A 19,885-nucleotide genomic window follows, 5' to 3' on the forward strand; every position below is an offset into this window, starting at 1 on the left:
GAACCCAGCATCAGGAGACTGGGCAGCAAGAAGCACGAGAAGACCAGAGGGAGTTGTGCAGGTAGGGACTGAGAGACGCTGTGCTTTGCTTTCATCTGCATGACACTGTGGTAACCGGACCCGCTGCCTACTGCCATCTTCCCTCCTTCAAGCAATCTACACCTGCCAGCCAGTGACTTCTCCATCTCTGTGCTGGGGAGCACACATCCTGCATTTTGCCTCTCCCTCCAATGGGACCAAGGAGGGTAGCTAAGAAATACATCAGTTGCTCAGCAACTTCTTGTCTCCCGAGGAGGACAACGTAAGCTATCTGCACCAGCCTCCTTGGTTGTTCTTCTCTGCACAGCTGGAGATGATCCTACCCTGACTTTTTCCTGGCTCCCCCTGCTCAGCCTGCAGATCTTCTCTCCCTGTAAGCCTCCGAAACCTCCATTTCAGAAAAGAAAAAAGTCATTGCACAGGGTGTGCTGACCCATCGTGGCAGGACGGTGCAGGACAAAGGCCAAGCTGAAGGGACATGGCATCAGGATATTGATCGTGGAGGAGACCTTGAGCTTGGGTAAATAGACGTCCTCCTCTCTCCCTGGCTCCATGTGTGTGCGAGCTGGCTTGTGTAGGGGGGGTGTGGGCCAGGCCTCACAGGCGGCAGCAGGTTTCAAAGGTAGGTCTGCAGCTCTGGGGGAAACCCCAGTGCCTACCATCAAACCTTCTAACAAAGAGGCTCTTCTACTGCTGCTTCCTGCCCTCCTTCCCCCGCCCCTCCGTCTGAGGTTCTTTGCTTGTGCCTGCTGTTTCTGAAGGGATGCTGTGATAGTGGAGAAGTGCCCTTGCTCTCCTGGACCACCCAACCTGGTTCATTGGGGAGGAGATCCTCCCCCGGGGCTTCACAGAAAGGTGGCCCACGAGAAGCAAGGGAGGGCAGTCTGTGCTGGGCCTGTTTGTACAGCATGCCTCTCTGGAAGTGTATTTAGAGCAAGCAGATGTGCAGCTGATTGTCCAAGTGCTGATCTTCATCAATCTGGGCTTAATGCTTCAGCATGAGTTACCTGGTGCTTATGTTCTGTGAGCACGTTTCCATGTTGCAAGGCAGCCTGGAGGGATCAGGGCTCAGGAACTGGGAGAAAGCAAGTAGACCAAGATCACTCGCCCCTATCATGTGAACACTCCAGGGTATCCATGTGGGCTAAAATGGGCATGAGGCGAACCATCCCTTCCTACATCTGCAACAAGTCCCTCATGTGCATTCATGCCCGCACAGTTGCACGTACCCTGGGTGCAAAGACAACTCACAGACACATAGACATGGAAGAGGCATTCCCCAAGACCTCTGTGCCCTCTGACGCAGATACATTCACATCCCTTTCCTCTCCAGCCACAGAAACACAGAAAGCCTTTGAGGGCAGCTGTGCACTGGGTGATGGCAGAGGAAAGGAGAAGGAAGGTGGGAGAGATAGATAACCTAGATTAACATGGCTCTCTTGGGCAATGGCATTTCTTATCTTCAGTCTGGGGCTGACAGAAGGGGTGCTGGTCAGGACAAAGCAGAAGAAGCAGCCTGGGTTAGATGAGGGGCAAAGGAAGACAGAAGGTGTCCCCTGGCACAAGCAGAGGGTGGTGGAGGGCTGAACTTTGCTCAGGTGCTCTCTCCTCACTAGCTCAGCTATTGAGCCAGTGCCAGTATGGGCCTAGCCCTGGGACACATGGTCTCCTGGGAATGGCAAGGTTTGCTTACCTTTAGGGACCAAGAGCAAAGTGGCACAGTAGGCAAAGTGCAACTTCAGGCTCCCAGGCTGGGCTGTTGCGTGCAACTGCTGTGTGCATTTGAGGTCACGGATTTTCTTTTGCATTGATTTCTAGGTCAATAAAATACCAGTTCTAAAATCATTCCCAGCCTGGGAGGACAACATATTTGTCTCTGGAGAAATTCATTACTGTTCTCATTTGTGGTTTCAGCAGGAGCAAAACCCAGGGAATGCCTTTGAAAACTGAGGGATTACCCAGGAGGCGTAGACAGGACAGTGTCCTGGAAGCCTGTCTCCCACTGAATTAGGAGTTTCACTGACATTTGCACTGAGCAAAGTCTTTGATGGTTACCACACAGATCTCTTGGGGCTATAGATCTTGGGACATAAGCACAGAGACAGCAGATCACCTCCAGAGACAGATGTAAAGGGATGCAGAAAACCCAGCCTGACCATGGTGTGCTGTGTCACTAGATGCCCCTGATGGAGGCTGAGGAACAGGAGGAAAATGCCAGCTCCCTCTCAAAGGATGAATCGGAGACTAATGCCCGTGACTGCCTTCGCTATGTGCCCCTTGGGATAGCCTTTCTTGTGCTGGCTGGAGCTGCTGCAGCAACCTGGTATTTCTTAGGTAAAAATTCAATGTTTTGTCTCCAAGCAGGAGGTGGGTGGGCAATGGCAAAGTCAAGGCAATGCCCAGCCCAAAGCGTGTTAATGACTCTGGGTGATCTTTACAGACTCATACGTAGGGGTAGACCCCTCTGTCCTGCATATCATGAAGGTAATCCAGTAGTGTCTTCTGTTGGCAGACTACAGACCGTGGCACCTGGAACCGGCCATCCTGCAGTTTTTCTCTGGCAGCCTCCAGGTCCTCAATCGCCGATACTTCCCGGACCTCGGGCAAGTGGAATCCAGAGCCTTCTGGTTGGAGTCAGCTAAGCTCCAGAACGTGGTGAGGGCAATTTCATGACCAGAGCTGGCCCTGAGGCAGTTCACTGAGTAGAAAGAGGAAGGGACCAGGTACGGCCACCCAAGTGACAGTCTTGGTGGGTCCATACAGCAAGAGGGATGAAATGTAGGGTTGGCCATAGGTCCTTTGCCACTGTAACATTGCACAATAGTTATCAGACGACATTCTCGTTGCAGCTGAAGGAACTGATTCGTGCCACAGAGCTGGGTCAATATTACAACTCGAGCGCAGTATATGCCTTTGGGTGAGTAGCACCCACAGTGTTTTTGCTTGTTCTTGTGTGAAAGTTTCCAGTCAATTGTACTCCAGCTTCATTGAAATCTGGCTATGACAAACTGCTGCAGTCCCCACCATGAGCTCTCAGCTAGGTTGGGTAGTCCAGGTCCAGAATGGTTCTGGCATAACAGAGCTGGGGATATTTTGAGATATTCATGTTCTTCTGAGGTCATGATGAAAAGCCAAAACTGAGAATTTTTTCAGAGAGGCAAAAGTTCAAGAGAGGAAAAAAACTCACTGGGAAGAACTGAAAAAAAACCCAACCCTGTGCTTGTCATTCTCAGTAGAAGATAAGCAGCTAGAAATTAATTTCTCTAATTCAAGAAAGTCATTTTATGGCCTGATTCTAGGCATCAGGAGGGAGAGGCCAGAATGCACCATGGAAAAGGCATTCCAGCCAAGAAGCATGGTCCACCTGGGTATAGGATAATAGTGGAATGGGACAGATGTGGGACTACCGCTTTGCAGGACATCACAGTAGATCAAGAAAGCAGGAATAACTTCCAAACTGACGCTTATGATTTTTTTTTTCCATGGAAAACTACATCCCTAAATTTGTCCTTCAGCTAAGGAAAACTCCAATTTTGATGTAACTCCATTTTCAACTGGGGAAAGGAAAGTTTCACTTGCAATTCTTACTCTAGCCTTTTACTGAACAAAGGTTTGTTTCAATATCTCTTCCCCCTCCCCCAGCCAATTTTCTCTGCCAGCTGGTTGAACAGACCTTTCCCAGTCACAGTCTTCTGCAGCTTGAGCCTGCCCAGCATTAATGGCTTGTGGTAAGGTACTGAGTCATAAATCATCCATTTGTCACCACTGGGAGGTGAGACAACGAAGTCTTGAGTGTTTCTTTTCAACCTCTGGTCAGTAGTAACCAAAGGTCATTTCTACCTGAAATGAGACTACTCATTAGACAAGTCTTGATTAATTATCACATTAATTTGATCACGTATGGTCATCGCTAAAGCCAGGTGGCGTAAAATGGCTTCTTCCCCCAAAGGACTGAGCATTAACTAGCATCATGGACACAGCAGCTCTCATGCTCCTCAGAGTGGTTCCTCTGATTCACAGCAGTGAGCTGGCAAGTCCGCACAGATATGTCTGACTTGTGGAAAAACAGTGGGGGGGGGTTAATCTCTGGGGTTTGCCTCTCCAGTGATTCTGGAGAGGAAGAGAGAGGATATTTAACATGGTATTTCTCTGTTAGGGAGGGGGCTCTGACCTTCTTCTTCTGGTTTGCCCTCCAAATCCCTGAGAGTCAGCAGAAGGGGGTGACTGCTGAGAGGGTAAACACAGTGCTCCACCGAGAGCTCTCCACCAGCTTCAACAGCTCAGGCAGCCTGTCCTACCAGATGGAGTACGTGATCAACCCAGACTCGCTGGTTCTGCTGGGTAAGTACCAGCTGCTCAACTGTGGCCTGAGCAGTCAAAACTGTTCAAAGGTTTATAAGGTGTTGAAGGGAGGTTAGGAGAAGAGGCCAGAAGTCATTACTGAAAGGGATAGGGAAAACCTGAAGAAGATAGGGAAGAAGTGAGGATCATAAGATACAATTACACATTATTCTTCCTGATAGAGGAAAATTGAGGTTAGTTAAATTAAAAAGAAAAAAAAAAAGCATCCTTCCTTTGAAGGATTAAAGATTATTGGGGATACAACTGACCATGACCAGCTAGGTAAGACTTTTTTTTTTTTCCTCCTTCTCCCACCAGTTTTGGCTTCTGTGGAGTAAGATCTTACACAGGTCATGACTTTGATGAGCTCTGCACAAAAATAGCAAGCAATTAGGTTTCCTGCTTTCCTTTGGGAGATTATTCCAGGATACTTGATTGCGAGAACAAAGGCAATGTACCTGAGTCACCACCAGTCTTACTCTGAGACAAAGCATTGTTGCCACTTCAATTCCTGACATAGGATTTTAAGGATTATTTATCGCTGTCCAAAGTAAAGATCATAGCCTGTTCAAAAAGCCACCCCTACAGAACTGCTCTAAAATAGGTGTTAGATAAAAGACTAGGTGATATGTCTACATTCAATGCTTTCAAGTCCCATGGAATTTGTATTTGGTCATTTTAACAAGACAACTGCTCAGCCTGATCTTATCCCTCTTACAGAACCCCCAAACCTTACAGGTTTTAAAATACATTGTGTTTCTTCTCTCCCCTTGGGAGTCTCATTTCCAAGTTTCTTCTTCCCATGAAATGTTACATCTCCAAGTGTTTTTTCTTCCCCAGACATGTTATCTTGCATTTTTCTAACGTGAATCTTATTTTAATCTATCCCACCCATATTTTCTTTAACTTTTCACTCCACATCTTAATTGTTTTGGATTGGGGGTAATTTTTTTGGTATCCCCAAAGAAAATTTTATTTCTTCAAAATCATTTTCACTCCCTCATCCAGACCATCATGTTAAGATCTTATTCTGAAGCTGCATTAGCATCTCATGAAGATATCTCCTCCCTCAGTTACCATTAGTCCTTTACTTCTACTTATGATTTGTTTCCAGCATACTAGACCTTATGCTCAGGCCAATTTAAATTAACTTTCTTAAGAAAGATATCATAAGACAATATGCTAAATGCTTCCAAGTCAGCCCATCTAGCATTTTGCCTTCATTTACTCACTTCACAATGTAACTCATAAACAAATAAAAATGTTGGTGCCGTTCTTTTGGTTGTTCCCAGTTCCCTCTTATTCCTCTTGCATCTGTTTCACTGTTTTATTCATTTCAGCAGACCATACTTCTTTCTGTTTTGGAATTAACACACCAGTTGTAGATTCTCCAGCTCCTTCTGCTTTCCCTAGTCCTTTCCGCCTCCTTCTCCAGTCAGAAGCACAGTCTAGCAACTAAGGCAAAAGCCAGAAACCTCTTACACTGCTGGGCCAGGGTGACCTCAAGCCAGTGACTTAACCTCTGGCTTCATTTGCTCTGTAAAATTGGAGTGAAAAAATAGCTAGCTAATGGCAAGTCATTATCATTTTATTGCTTTCTGACAGACTCATTTGCTGACCTGCTTAGCTCTAAACATTAAGTTTCGCTGCAGCCTGCCTTGAGACGCAGAGCTGCAAACCATTGACTCGTGCAGGAACCTCTCCAATCCTTTATTTTTACTAACAGCTACACTCACCCCAGGACAGTAGCCTCTCCTTCCCCCCGAAGAGCTTCAGGACATCATTGTCCTTACAAGCACTCAGTTTTATTACCTTCAGATAGAAGGGTACTTAATATCAGCTCAACATACGTCCTTCCCTGCAGCACATGAGCTTCTCTGGGGGCTGCCTTATGCCTGCAAGATCATCTTTTCCACAACATCTGTTTTCACCATGACAAAACTGCTCAGCTCTCCCCACAGAATTACAAGCTTTGTTTAGGAGCTACGAAAGCCCAAAGCCCTGACCTAGGCAAACCCCCAAGAGCAATTCTCACACCCAGCTGACCTCACGGTGCCTTTTATTTTGGCAATTATTCCCAGCAGCACCTGATCTCTGGCTGCTCCCAGTTCAGCTGGGAGGCTGGAGCAAAGCCCAGCTCTCCGAAAAGCGTCGTCCACCCCGTGACTCTGTTTTGCACAGATTTGTAGTCCTTGCTGGTGGCTTTCTCTGCATCTGCCTTCTCCAGAGGTGTACTCTGCAAGGATGTTGAGTATCTCATCAACCAGTGTTCATCTAAAGAGACCTCCTTCCCCACCCTCAGTAACTCCCATGCGTTTCAGCGTGGGTTACTTAGACTGGGAAAGCAGGGGAGGGGTAAGCAGAGACTGACAGCTCTGGGAAGTGGGGTTGTGCCCTGTGGTGTGGCTGGCAGGGGAGGGGGGTGGCTGCTTGAGGCAATGCTCAGCCCTCCTGGGAAGCGAAAGAGACTGTCCTGGAATAGCAGGGAAAAAAGGCAGAGAAGCCCTTGGTGGGCTGGAAAGAATGAATCGGGGCTGTTGGATCTGGGGCAGAGGCCAGAGAGATTTCCCAGGGAGATGGGGTAGGGAAGGCATGACGGAAGTGAGTGCCTGAGAGCAGACAGAGAAGCACCTGGAGTGTGCCACATGTTGGTTTTAAGGGAGCCACTTACATAAGAAGGAAGAGTCATCACCTGCCATACAAGCATTCAGATACTGCCAGTTTGTCTTTTTGTTTATCTTCCTTTATATATTTCCTTTCTAACAGAATCCAGTGTGAAAGACATAGTAGTGCTGAAATCCACGCTGGGTAGGCTATCTTTTCCTTTCCTTTTGAGTTTGTGACTTTGTGGGAGGGATATTTACAGGGGACAGAAAGTTTGTTGGCTACCGGGAGTTGCAAATCCTGAGAAGGGGAGGTGAGAACAGTAGCAAGGGAGCACCAGTGCCGCTGCTTGGCCAGATCCAAACTACATGATGAGGCTACGCGCTGGACTGCTCTGAGCATCCCGACACTTCTGCCCCAGTAGCACACCACTGTGCAGAGATACCAGCTCCCAGGGGCAGTGCAGCCTCCTTATGGACAGTCTTGTCCCTGTCCTGATGAGTCCTGTCAAATAGCTTGGTGTACTGGTGAAACAGTGTTAATTCCAGGCCCCATTAAATACTGCTGAGTGGGGTGGGGGTTTCCCCGCATGGGTCTGCACGGGATGTGGTTTCCGTCATTTAGGAGTCTGTTGTCTTAGCAATATTTGAAGGTGCTTTTAGTAATTTCAGGCGGTGTTGTAAGTGCTGTGGCTGGCAGCTTGCATTAGATATACTATTGGAAATTCGCCTTTAAGCTGACTTGTACTCAAAAATCCTGCTGAAACCTGGAAATCAGGTGAAGGGGATGTAAATCCATGAAGAATATGGGGGTGAGAGGAGAAAGAGATGAAAAAGAAAATTAAGCCAGTGGAAGGTAACTGTGTTGTGCTGATATTTAAAGCCTGAGGTAGTATTGGCTTCACCAAGGAAGAGGGGACGGTTCTTAACAAGTGAAACTGGGGCACTGGTATGAGCAGACCGGTGCCACTACAACATATGTAAGAGTAAACTAAGATCACTGGCATGAGTCAGCCTCACCCTGAAATAGGGCTCACACCCAAGTGACCACCCCATATCTTAAATTCCCTTGCAGCCACCCCTAAGCCCCCCATTGCCTCCATTTACATCACCCTGAGGTTTAAATCTCTATCTTTCCCCTGAATTCAGGTTGCTACAGATACAGCTATGTCCAGGAGGATGATGTCCTAAGGCTGGAGGGCCCTGACTACCTGGCCTCCAGTTGTCTTTGGCACCTCCATGGCCTCAAGGGCTACATGATCAAGCTACGCCTGGAGTGGACTCTCCCAGACTGCAGGGACCGCCTGGCTATGTATGACGCAGCTGGGCCCCTGGAGAAACACCTCATCACCTCGTAGGTAGCTCCTGAGCAGGGCGAGCACGGCGGGGAAGCCGGGCAGGATGGCACGACACACCACAGCAGGGGAAGGTGTTAGACTACATCAGAGGAAATTCTCTTTGATGCAGAACCTGCCTCTCGCTGATCGGCTGAAGTCACTGATGTGGGATATCACACAGCCAGCCGTGCAGTCTCAGAGATTAAGGCAGCATGAGCTGTCTCTCTGCTGGCCCTTTATTTCATTCAGTTAGTGCCTCACAGCAGGCACGTGCTGTGGATAACACAGAGCTCCATTGTCTCTTTCTCATTCTTCTCTTTTGTTTGTTTGACGTTTGCTTCACTCCTGTCATTTTATCTCTTTCCTCTCAGAATCTACGGCTGCAGCCGGCAGGAGCCCGTTGTGGAAGTCCTTTCATCTGGCCCTGTCATGTCCATTGTGTGGAAGAAAGCCATGTACAGCTACTATGACCCTTTCATCCTCTCAGCACAGGTGGTGCCCCTTAAAGGTGAGGAATGCTGAATGAGGGCAGCCATAGATACAGGCTCCTACAACATCACAACTCCTAGAGGTGCTCCATCCCTGTTAGGAGCAGAATTCACTCTAGGTTGCAAGGGTAGAGGTGGTCAGTAAAAAGCAGGTTAGATGCCGCTCCCTCACCTGAACTCATACATTAGCATCTGGCTTGAGTCTTTACAGCCCAGGCTCTGGCAAGCAGAGCCTAAGTGGTCATGATACTTTAAGAGAAGACCAAGCTCTCATGCACAGACAGACCAGATGTGGCCTGGACATCTCATCCAGATGCACTTGCAGGTAAATGACCAGACAATATAAGAGTCTAAAGCAGCAATATACATTACACTTCTCTGGACAAGAGGAGGAGGCTAAAAGTCTTGCCGGGTAGAAGTGGCCCCTTGAAGGGGTATGATGGAACATCCCAGTCACCTTTGGCATCAGGTGTTAGAGCTCCTTTTCTCCCCTCCTGCAATGGGCTGAGTACATGGTATGCCCAGGCTGAGGTTGAGCTGACAGGCAGCCACGCTTTGATCGTCTGTATTTACAGCCTGTGAAGTGAATATAACTCTACGGGAGGACCTGGAACTGCAGGGGAAGATCGGCACCCCGCACTACCCCAGTTACTATTCACCCAACACACAGTGCAACTGGCACATGACGGTAAGACATGCCAGCTCCCACAAGAGCATTCCCCCCCTGCCCCCCAACACCCACACAGCACTCCTCACATTAGGGAGATACAGCCAGTGCTCTCAGTCAGATCATCATGAGAAGCAAGCAGAGGGCGGCAGCCTGCCTCACCTCCACACAACTTGTGTTTCTGAAGGGGAAAGAGTCTAATATTGCATGTGGTAGCAGAGATGACATAGCTGAGGAGGAACCTGAAATTTGGCCTCCAGAGGCAGAACCAGACTGCTAGGAATTGCTAGGACTTACCGTGCTTTGAGACCAGCAGCAGAGCCACCCTGGGCTGCAGCATGGGTCTGGTTTAGATGGTGCTTCCTTCTGTCCTGCAATGTGTGAACTGGCAGCCCTCCCCATCACATCTATTCTGCTCGTTTCTGTGGCACAGAGTGGGCTGCAGCGCTCACAGGAGCCATCTCCACTCTACTCTGCATCCCCTTGCCTGCAGGTCCCGTCCCTTGACTATGGGGTCACCCTGTGGTTCGATGCCTATGCACTCAGCAGACAGAAGCATGACCTGCCCTGTACCCAAGGCCAGTGGATAATTCAGAACAGAAGGTGTGTGCTGGGGTCCTGGTTTCTGTCTCTCACTTCCCACCTGGGATTAAACTGGAATTAAACCTCTGCAGGTTCCCTGCTCACTTCAGCCACCAGGTCTGAGGAAAGACAGCCTATCACCACACTCAGTGGACATTGTGCTGGTGCCTTTTACTTTTCTGTTTCTTTTTCAGCCTCTCTTGTTCTCAGGCTCCCCTCCAGTGAGCACATTTCCTACAGATTTGCTTCGAGCTACCAGCCTGCCTTCTCTGTCTTGCTGTTTGCATCAGGCTTCCTAGTTTTCTCCTGTGTGTGTAACCTTGGTGTCCTCCCACGTCTCCTGTGTTTGCAAATCTGCCTGTCACCACCCCTGCAATATTATCTATGTGTGCCATTGCCTTGCATCCACCTCCGTACAGATCTTCCGCGTAGCTCCATATCCTCCTTCTTTGACTACAGCCACTTCCCCCTGAGGGACTTCCCAAGATTAGCATCCATACATACCTGGGGCTGCTGCTCACCACTGCTCAGGTGCAAAGCACTGAGACCTGCAGTGCTCCCATCTCCTCAAAGCAGACTCTGAGGTGGATGGACCTATGGTTTTGTTTTTCCTCCCACTTACTGCAAAATTGTCCCTTTCCCTCCAAAACTTTCCCCAGCCTGTCTCATTAACTTCTCCACTGCTCCTGTGGGCGTAACTTCTTTTCCTCCGAAGGGTCTGATCCAGAAGCTATGTTCCTGTGGCTTATGATTTCCACTTTTTCTCTCCTTGCTTTCCTCTCTTGAACTGTCAGTGCCACATTTTCTATGACATGGCTTCTTTGGGAAGATAAATGTAAGAACTGAATTGCTTTGTGTGTCAGCACTTGCCCAGAAAGTGGGAAATGTCTAAAGACAGTAAGGTCACTCTGGATCTCATGCCACATTGAAAGCATTTTGCCTTCCTGGCTTCCTCCCTACACCTAGTCTGTGTGGGCCCCTTCCCATCCTAGCCCCACCAAGCCCCCATGCCCCACTTCAATGTCTTCTTCTCCCTCCCTGCCCGAGAGATCCCACCTGTGTTTGCTCCTCAGGTTGTGTGGCCTGCGGACCCTGCAAGCCTACGCTGAGCGGATCCCAGTCACTTCCTCTGCTGATATCACCATCACCTTCACCTCACAGATCTCCTTAACCGGCCCCGGCGTACAGGCAGCTTACAGCCTGTACAACCAATCTGACCGTAAGTTCAGTCTCTTCCCTGCTCCTTGGTGGGGTGGTGGCTACCAGCAGCCCCTGTGCACTTGGCTCGTGTTAGGACAAACACAAGACACATCCCGTGAGCCTTAGGTGACATCTACCCCTCAGGCATGTGCTCATAAATCAGTGACGCGCACACCACTGGTCTCCCAAAGAGAAGAGGCACTTATGTCCAAAGCTGCTTCTGCACATGTGGCCCTGCCTCATGTTTCCAGAGCACCCATGCACCAAAACACAAGGTCTGAGAGTTGTGTATCATGTCACCCCCATGCCACATTGTGAACTGGCCTTGGGAATTCAATGAGAGACCATCTCCAGCTTGAAGTGACTTTTATTTCGATTATAAGAGCTCTTAGAGAGAGCTGTTTCCTGCTCACCTTGGAATCCGTGGAAGTGGAAGACAAACAAAACTGCACACAAATACACACACGCACATATGCAAATGCACGCCCACCGTTTGTATTTCCAAGGTTTCTCCCTCCTAAAGGCTGCCTGTAACATATACCAGTCCCTGAATACGTGCCCCTGCCAACACGTGTCTAATACCAACCCTTTCAAGGCCCCAACCAAGTCTTAATAACAACCCCAAAGAACCTATTTCAGCCTTACCGCAGCATTCAGGAGTCACGAAACAGTGCTAAACCAGAGATATAACATGCCAGGTGGGTGGTTATCCTGGCTCGTGCCTGTTGGCACAACGGGAAGAAGCGAAAGAACCCTCCATCTCCTGGTACACAGCCTGGCTCCATTTGCCCTTGTTCAAAGCGGTTGATGTGGCAGATTTTGGGGAGCACAGCGAGTGCTGCCGGCACTCTGCCGCAGCACACGTGTGGTCAGGAAGGTGTGCAGCTCCATGCTCCACTTTCAAGCCACGGTGCTCTGCTGCAAGGAGGTTTCCAGTCATTGGGGACTAACTACCTTCTGGTGGTTTCACAGCCTGTCCCGGGGAGTTCCTGTGTTTGGTGAACGGCTTGTGCGTTCCAGTCTGTGACGGGATCAAAGATTGCCCCAATGGGCTGGACGAGAGAAATTGTGGTAAGTGATTTCTTGTCCCCACTGGTTCCTGATCTCCTGGAGCCCCTTGCTCCTTCAAAGGTAGGGAGAGGTGGGGAGGATTAATTTGCCCTAGGTACAGCCTTGTACCTCCCCTCCAGAAACTTAAACCTCTGCATCCTTAAAAGCTTCATCCTTCTCAGGAAGGAGCAAGAACGCTTCTTGCTCCTGTGCACAGCACAGTCTTCCTGGGAGAACCCCCAAGTACTCTGGCCCCAAGAGCTCCACGCAGTCTGAAAGAAGCCCCCTGCCCAGGCTGTCCCCAACCTCATCCTGCTTTCCACCCTGACAGTCAACCTCAGCCCTGGCCTGCAGCCCCCTCTGCTGTCACACCACTCAGCATCCCCCTCCCAACCCTCCCACCTTGCCCACACCTCCCCAAGCCCACCCGCTGACCTGCTTTCTCCTCCTTCCCCCAGGCCATTTGTGACACTTGACCTGTATAGATCCTCACCCATATATTGTGCTCCAGTTTAGGAGCATCTAAGTTCTCGGTCAGTCATCATTTCTTCATGCGAACAGCAGTTAGTGCTGATGCAGACACCATCTCCAGCATCCCAGGACTCCTGCAGAGTCCCATTTTCATAGAAACAGCTATTCAGGCTCAGGCATGACACCTAATTCATCTGTTCTCCCATCCTTGGGGGGGGGGGGGGGGCTCATCACATTGCTGCCACCGCTAATTTTTCATTAGCTGTCCCCAAGAGAAAGATCCCTGAACCACTGGAGACAGTGGCCAATTCTGAAAGATTCAGAGGAAGGTACAGAAAAGCCTAAAGTAAAAGGAAGGAGAAATATTTCTCAAGGAAGTTTTAATTCAGTGCTGGAAATATAAGAGCTCTCACAGGATCGCTGAGGTTGGGGTTTGTATTGTCTGTAGTCTTGCTGACGGTGCACTCTCTCCCAGCATCCAGCTGTCTGACATCAGGGCTCTCTTGCTTCCCTCATGCAGACATGGATACATGTGCATCCTTATGAATATCTAATCGTTTCTTGAATCCTGTTAGCTTCTTGGCCCCAGGGATATCTTGTGTCGTTCAGTTCCACAGGTTAACACAGACCAAGACTGCACAAAAAAATACTTGTTTCTCAGTGTTTTCAAACTTCCCTTTATGTTTGAAAAAGAAAATAGAAACATTGTGATTTCCTTCCTTTCTTATACTCTTGCCACTGTTGCATCTCTGCTCATTCACTCCCTGTCTGTATGGAACAATCCCTGTCTTTAAAATCATTCTTCACATTCCAGTATCTGAACGGGGACTACAAGGAGGCTGGAAAGGGACTTTTTACAAGGGCGTGTAGTGATAGGACATGGGCTGATGGCTTCAAACTGGAAGAGGGTAGATTTAGAATAGATATTATGAGCATGTTGAGGCACTGGAACAAATTGCCCAGGGAAGTTGTGGATGCCCCATCCCTGGAAGGGTTGAAGCCCAGGTTGGATGGGGCTTTGAGCAGCCTGGTCTAGTGGGAGGTGTCCCTGCCCATGGCAGCGGGGTTGGAACTAGATGATCTTTAAGGTCCGTTCCAACCTACACCATTCTATGATTCTGTGATTTCCTCAGACCTTCGTGCGCCTTTAGTCTCTGGAAGCCTCACACGAACTACTGAAGAAATTATAGTCATTGCAGGAAGAAAATGCCCAGGAGGTACTGGCCCATCATGTTTGGTGTTGCACATAGATACACACAAACACAGGACAAGTTCTGGATATGCAAATATATAATTAGAAGTCAAACTCTGTGCTGGGTAGGCACCTTAGGCGCACCTCCATCCTGAGCAGCTAACAGAGCTCATGGACGCTGGGAATCCATTGTTGTTCAGGACTCACCTAGTAGAGATCGAGGGGAGCAGCTGCTCTGTAGGGGAAGGTGACACACGAGGTGAGGGTGACAGCAAGGCAGGAGGAACAGTGACCTCACCAGGCAGGATGCAATCCTGCAGAACCTGAACAGGGCAAGCAGAGCAGGTCTGGTGATGGTGGTAACCCGGGGTCAACAAAGAGCCCAGTGAGCACAAGACAAGTCCATAGTGGTGAGGCAGGTCCAAGGCCAAGCCAAGAAGTCAAGGAAAATCACGTCAGCACCAGCAAGGTATAAGACAGGGTGCAGGCATACCTACAACGTAGCTCAGGCAAAGACCAATAGCAAGGACCTCAGATTAAATGCAGCTCCTGAGCAAAAGGGGGACAGGCTCCTGCTCTGCATGGCAGTCTCTTTCAAGACTACACAGCTGCACTATACCAGAGCTGGTCTTAAGCGCAGGCTGCCAAATCCTTATGAAGTGTGGGAAGAGGTTGCAGAGCCTACTGGTGCGCTTAGGGCCCTGACCTCACACCTGACGCCTTGTCTTGCACGCCTAATTCCCGGGTGCTTCCCTCCCACGCAGTGTGCCCTGCAAAGTTCCAGTGCCACGAGGACAGCACTTGCATCGAGTTCAGCAGGGTCTGCAACCAGCAGCTGGACTGTGTCAATGGGAGCGATGAGGAGCAGTGCAGTGAAGGTAGGGTGGGGATGGCGCTGGGCTGGCAAATACCTTCCTCCATGCTTGAGCCAAGCCTGTCTGGACTTCCCTCTTGAGGTAAGGGCACCAGATGGGAGTTAACGTGCCTGACCTGCTCACGTTTACTCTGTAGATGACCAAGCTTGCTCAGGAAATTCCCTGTCATCATTTACGGATTTCTCCCCAACCTCTCTGTTGCCTTTTTTCCCCCACGCAAAGGACTTCAGGCTGTGTTTGCAAACTGCCCCCCTCCCTCAGCCCTGGCTCCCCTTCCTCTTCACAGGGGTCCCCTGTGGTCCTTTCACCTACCGCTGTGAAGATGGGACCTGTGTGAAGAAACCTAACCCCCTGTGTGACACCACTGCAGACTGCAAGGACCTGTCTGACGAGAAGCGGTGTGGTGAGGAAATGCTCAGTCGCGTGTCACCCAGGCAAGGTTCAGGATGCCACGTAGGCTGCAGATCACCCCTCTTCCCACTGCCACCCCAGCATAAGCACCCACCCTCCCCTGTTCCACCACCACTTCCCTACCCGAGCCCCACGGCAGCAGTGTCACTGCTCTGTCCTGCAGTGGCGGTGGCAGCAGCAATGAGACAGCTCTCTGTGCTGAGCTGCGAGCGGGCGTTTACTCTTTGGACAACTGCCCCCCATCTCCTTCAGGCAGAGGCATCAGGCCAGACAGACGTGTCTCACAGGCCAGGTCCTACCCACAGCCTGCCTGTTGGACCACTGTGCTGGCTTAGGTGAAGCAATGCCATCCTACAAGGCTCCAGCCAGGGAAATCACCCCTGATGGCATGGTCACTGGCAGGGACGGAGCTTGTGTTTTGATTCCCCTGCTTGGTTTTCTGGAGTCTCAGTGGGCAGCGAAACAGAAGGACTGTGAGGGTTCCCCGACAGGACAGCAGGTAGCATAGACAGGACGCTGCCCCAAAGGCAGGGGTAGGGCTGTGCAGGCATCAGTGGGGACACACGCTGGAAAGGATTGCTTGCTAGACCTGTCCTGGACACTAAGTGCATAAAGCATCTGCTGGCTGGGTAAGGCAAGGGATTAGAAGTCAAACTCTTCAGTCAGTTAAGTAGGAAAGGAAGGGCAGGCACACTATGCCATGTTCCCTCCCTCCCCTGAAGTACCTTCTGTGTCTCCTCCTCCTCAGACTGTGGGCTGCAAGCCCCTCTCAGCAGGATCGTGGGTGGTGCAAATTCTGTGGAAGGGGAATGGCCGTGGCAGGCCAGCCTGCAAGTTCGGGGACGTCACATTTGCGGGGGAACACTCATTGCTGACCGCTGGGTGGTCTCAGCCGCACACTGTTTCCAGGATGAGAGGTAAATGGAGAGGGGAGCGTGCTGGGCAGGAGAAGGATTTGCATTGCTTTCCGTGTCATGCATGATGGGAGGATCATCCGGCTTGTGAAAATGTCACAGGACAGCCACACCGCTCATCTGGCACCCATGCCATGCTTCTCGGTGTCTTGGAGCTGGAGAAAGGGGTATGGATGAATGCACTAGTGTTTGGGTGTGCATGCAGGAAAAAAGGGGCAGTGCTGGGATGCACAGAGCAGCTTTACGAGGGCAATGGTAATGGAAGACACTTCACAGCTCCACCCGTGCTTTGGCTCTGGCTTGTTCCCATGCTGTCACAACAGTGGAGGTGTCAGCGTGTGCTAGGATAGGGCCAGGATAGCATTACCTGCGGAGGATGCTGTTTGGGTCCCATGCTGCCCAACCCCAGGGTCTGCCCTTTCAGATGGAAGCACCGTCTCTTCCCCAGTTCCTTCCACCAAGTGTATGTACCGCAACAGTAGCAGTAACATGCAGATCAGGGTGGTTCATTCATTCTTTCAAATTGGGAAGAAGTGAGGAGGAAGGTCCACAGCTGTGCTGGGCAACAGGGCAGGGTGGGGGAAGGAATGTGCACCTTCATGTCCAGTCTCCACTTCCTCCAAACTCCACTTTTCCTCTATGAGTGAGCTTGTGGGGATCCCCCACCTTCCCCAGCTACTACTGCTGGACTTCCCTGGCTGCTCTTCCCTCCTGGTGCCTTGTGAGCTCAGGGAGGAGGAGCTGCTGGTGATCCTCAGTGTGGTGACATCAACCTTGGTAGGACTGGGGCTGCTTTGCAGCTTTGCTTCTCACCTCACCCTGGTCCTGCCATGCTCCTACTTGAGTCCTACAACCCTGCAAGGAAGACCACCAGCACTGAGGGCAGGCCTCTTGAGTGGTCTGTGCAGGCTGAATTTGGCCATCTTGGAGGGTCTCAATGCAGGATGGATGGATGGTGGTAGCAAATGGTGGAAAATGAGCAAATATGAGCAAATTGCCTGTGTGTAGGAGTTTCTGCTTGAAGTTGGTCCCACTGTACAAGTATGTCAAGGCATCAAAGAGATGTCCCAATCAATTTCTTGAAATCAGCTGACAAACTTAAAAAGAGGCTCCTCTGAGGGAGATGATCATCCATATCGGAGACTCTTCAAAAGACCACAACAGAAGCAGCCAGGCTCTTCCCATCCTTCTCTGTTCATTTGATGAGTTATCTTCTCTGTTGTGTCCTACAGACTGGCTTCCGCCTCCATCTGGACTGTTTACTTGGGCAAATATTTGCAGAATGCCACCAGCCACACAGAGGTGTCATTCAAGGTGATCCGCCTCTTCCTCCACCCTTACTATGAGGAGGACAGCCATGATTATGATGTGGCCCTGCTCCAACTGGACCATCCTGTGATCATCTCACCCTTAATCCAGCCCATCTGCTTGCCTGCCCCTTCTCATCTCTTTGAACCTGGCCTTCATTGCTGGATCACTGGCTGGGGAGCCCTCAAGGAAGGCGGTAGGCGCAAGGTCTTTGCTGGTGGCTTACAGTAGCAAAGCCAAGGTGGAACCATAGGTTCAGATGTGGGATAGGCACAATAGACTTCTGTTCACCCTAAAGCATTGTGCTTCCTTCACCCCCTTTAATCTGGGGTCACAGGTTGGCCAAAGTTACCTGCCAAGTGCTTTGAAACCTCATTTGGAGAGGCAGGCATGAGAGTCTGGTAAGCTATATGGGGACAGCATGTGTTCCTTCATCCAAAGACTAGAATCGCCCTTCAGGAATTAGGGGTCTGACAAGGGGCCATTCAGCCATGGTCACAGCATGGAGCAGCCCCATTCCCAAAGCCCAACCCCATGCCTATACAGACATGTGGGCTACTGTTGGGTCATTCCCCAGGGACAGAGGCTGAGCAGAGAGGGTAGAGACAAAAAACTGCTTTTCATCAAACCAGGACTGGATCTCCTGGGGACGCTTGTCTGCGGCCCCTGCAGCAACTTTTTCCCCATGTCAAAGACCCTAGGACATGGGTCCCCCCGGTAACACCTCTACTAATAAATTCAATGGGAGCAGTGAAGGGTCTGAGTGCTGTCCCCTGAGGATCACTCTGTGTAATTGTTAGCTTGCACCTTAGTACCATTTTGGACACATAGCACCCACACACGGCTGGCAAACAGCATAGGCCAAGACCTGTTCCCATGGGGTACTATGGATGAGTCCATTCTGTTTTGTGAGGAAGAGTTTAACTGTTGGGGCATGACCCCTCATGTTCCCTCCCCATAGGACCAACAAACAGGTCCAGGCTGTTCTCTAGTAGTCTCACTCACACTCACACTCCTCCTGCAGTTGCTTCCTAAATGGAAATGCTCAGAGGTCTATCCAGAATTAGACACTTTGGTTTGCGTACTTAGCCAGAAGAACTTAACAACCATTTCAACGAGAAGTAAATCCAAAACTCTAACATCTCAGAGGTTTCCCCAAACCAGAATCCCCCTTGTCCCAAAAGCTGACGTGCCCACAATGTAACGTAATGTAATGTATAGGGAAAGGGACTGCAGGGGAATGTTACTCCTTCCATGCTCTGCTGAAAGCCAGAGACTGCGATGCCAGAGGAGAGCAAAACAGTAATTCAGAAGGCAGCTTTCAGCATGCAGTGAGATAGGCATGGACTGAGGGATCAGAGTAATGAGTGGGAAGCTCCATCATTGCTCACCTGCACTGCTTTTGATGTTCTACCCCTCAGGGCACATCAGCAATGTTCTGCAGAAGGTGGATGTGCAGCTCATCCAGCAGGACATCTGCAGCGAGGCCTATCACTACATGATTTCTCCCAGGATGCTGTGTGCTGGGTACCACAAGGGCAAGAAAGATGCCTGCCAGGTGACAGAGGAGTTGTGGGATCAGGGTTGACTACCGGAGGTGGGGTGTGTCCCAAGTCTCCCAAATGCACTCCATAGCCTGTAACGAGGGACCATAAAATGCCTTACTCCCCCCAACCCTTCCTCTGTTCTAAGTGGCCAACAGCTCGGAGGACCACTTCTTCCCAGCATCTTTCCCTTAGACAGGATCCAAACACACTCAAACTTCTTTTCTCATTTCAGTACATCCTCCACTCTTTGCCTCCCACTTCCAGTCTACATCAGTCTCTTCCCCTCTCAGACTCATTAGCATCTGTCACACAGTGTAACCTGTCTGTTCTGTCATTACTATCAATCTCAGGGAGTTCCTGTCTCCCATACCTCTGAGTATCCAGTTACAGTCCACCAGCTTCCTTGCTCTCCTTATATTTGGAAATACCACACACAGCAGAAGAAAACAATAGATCTGTCAGCTTCTTGAAAGATGGCTAAGGGGGAGGAATTTGCGTGATGAAGGAATGCAATGGGTTGGAGTTTGCACTGGAAACTGTTTTAGACATCTGCCTAAGGTACATGGGATGTTGCAGATGTCTCAGGCATGAATTGAGGGGATACAGGAATCTGCATACAGAGAGACTCAAAGCCAGTGTACTCATCCAGCAGGAGAAGCTGGTGGATCACCATCACCCCATTTCTCTTTCCCTTTCTCTAGGGTGATTCTGGAGGTCCGCTGGCCTGCAAGGAACCCAGTGGCAGGTGGTTTCTGGCTGGTTTGGTCAGCTGGGGAATGGGATGCGCACGTCCAAATCACTATGGAGTATACACCAGGATCACTCAAGTGTTGGGCTGGATGAACCAAACCATGAGCTGA

General features: G+C 50.1%; 1 protein-coding gene across 1 annotated transcript; it reads left to right on the forward strand.

Annotated features, from left to right (window-relative positions):
- Window positions 1-2,216: 2,216 nt before the first annotated feature.
- On the forward strand, window positions 2,217-19,885 carry TMPRSS6 (transmembrane serine protease 6; the record flags this gene model as incomplete). Its single annotated transcript, XM_082498749.1, has 17 exons — window positions 2,217-2,373; window positions 2,552-2,694; window positions 2,889-2,956; window positions 4,196-4,380; window positions 7,147-7,188; window positions 8,133-8,337; window positions 8,692-8,828; window positions 9,384-9,496; window positions 9,969-10,078; window positions 11,131-11,276; window positions 12,230-12,328; window positions 14,735-14,848; window positions 15,132-15,248; window positions 16,005-16,173; window positions 17,403-17,674; window positions 18,900-19,036; window positions 19,727-19,885. 17 exons carry the CDS (start codon window positions 2,217-2,219, stop codon window positions 19,883-19,885), a joined length of 2,373 nt encoding a protein of 790 aa, XP_082354875.1.

This window comes from Vanellus vanellus (assembly GCF_965231255.1).
Source record: "Vanellus vanellus genome assembly, chromosome: 1".
Lineage (NCBI taxonomy): Eukaryota > Metazoa > Chordata > Aves > Charadriiformes > Charadriidae > Vanellus > Vanellus vanellus.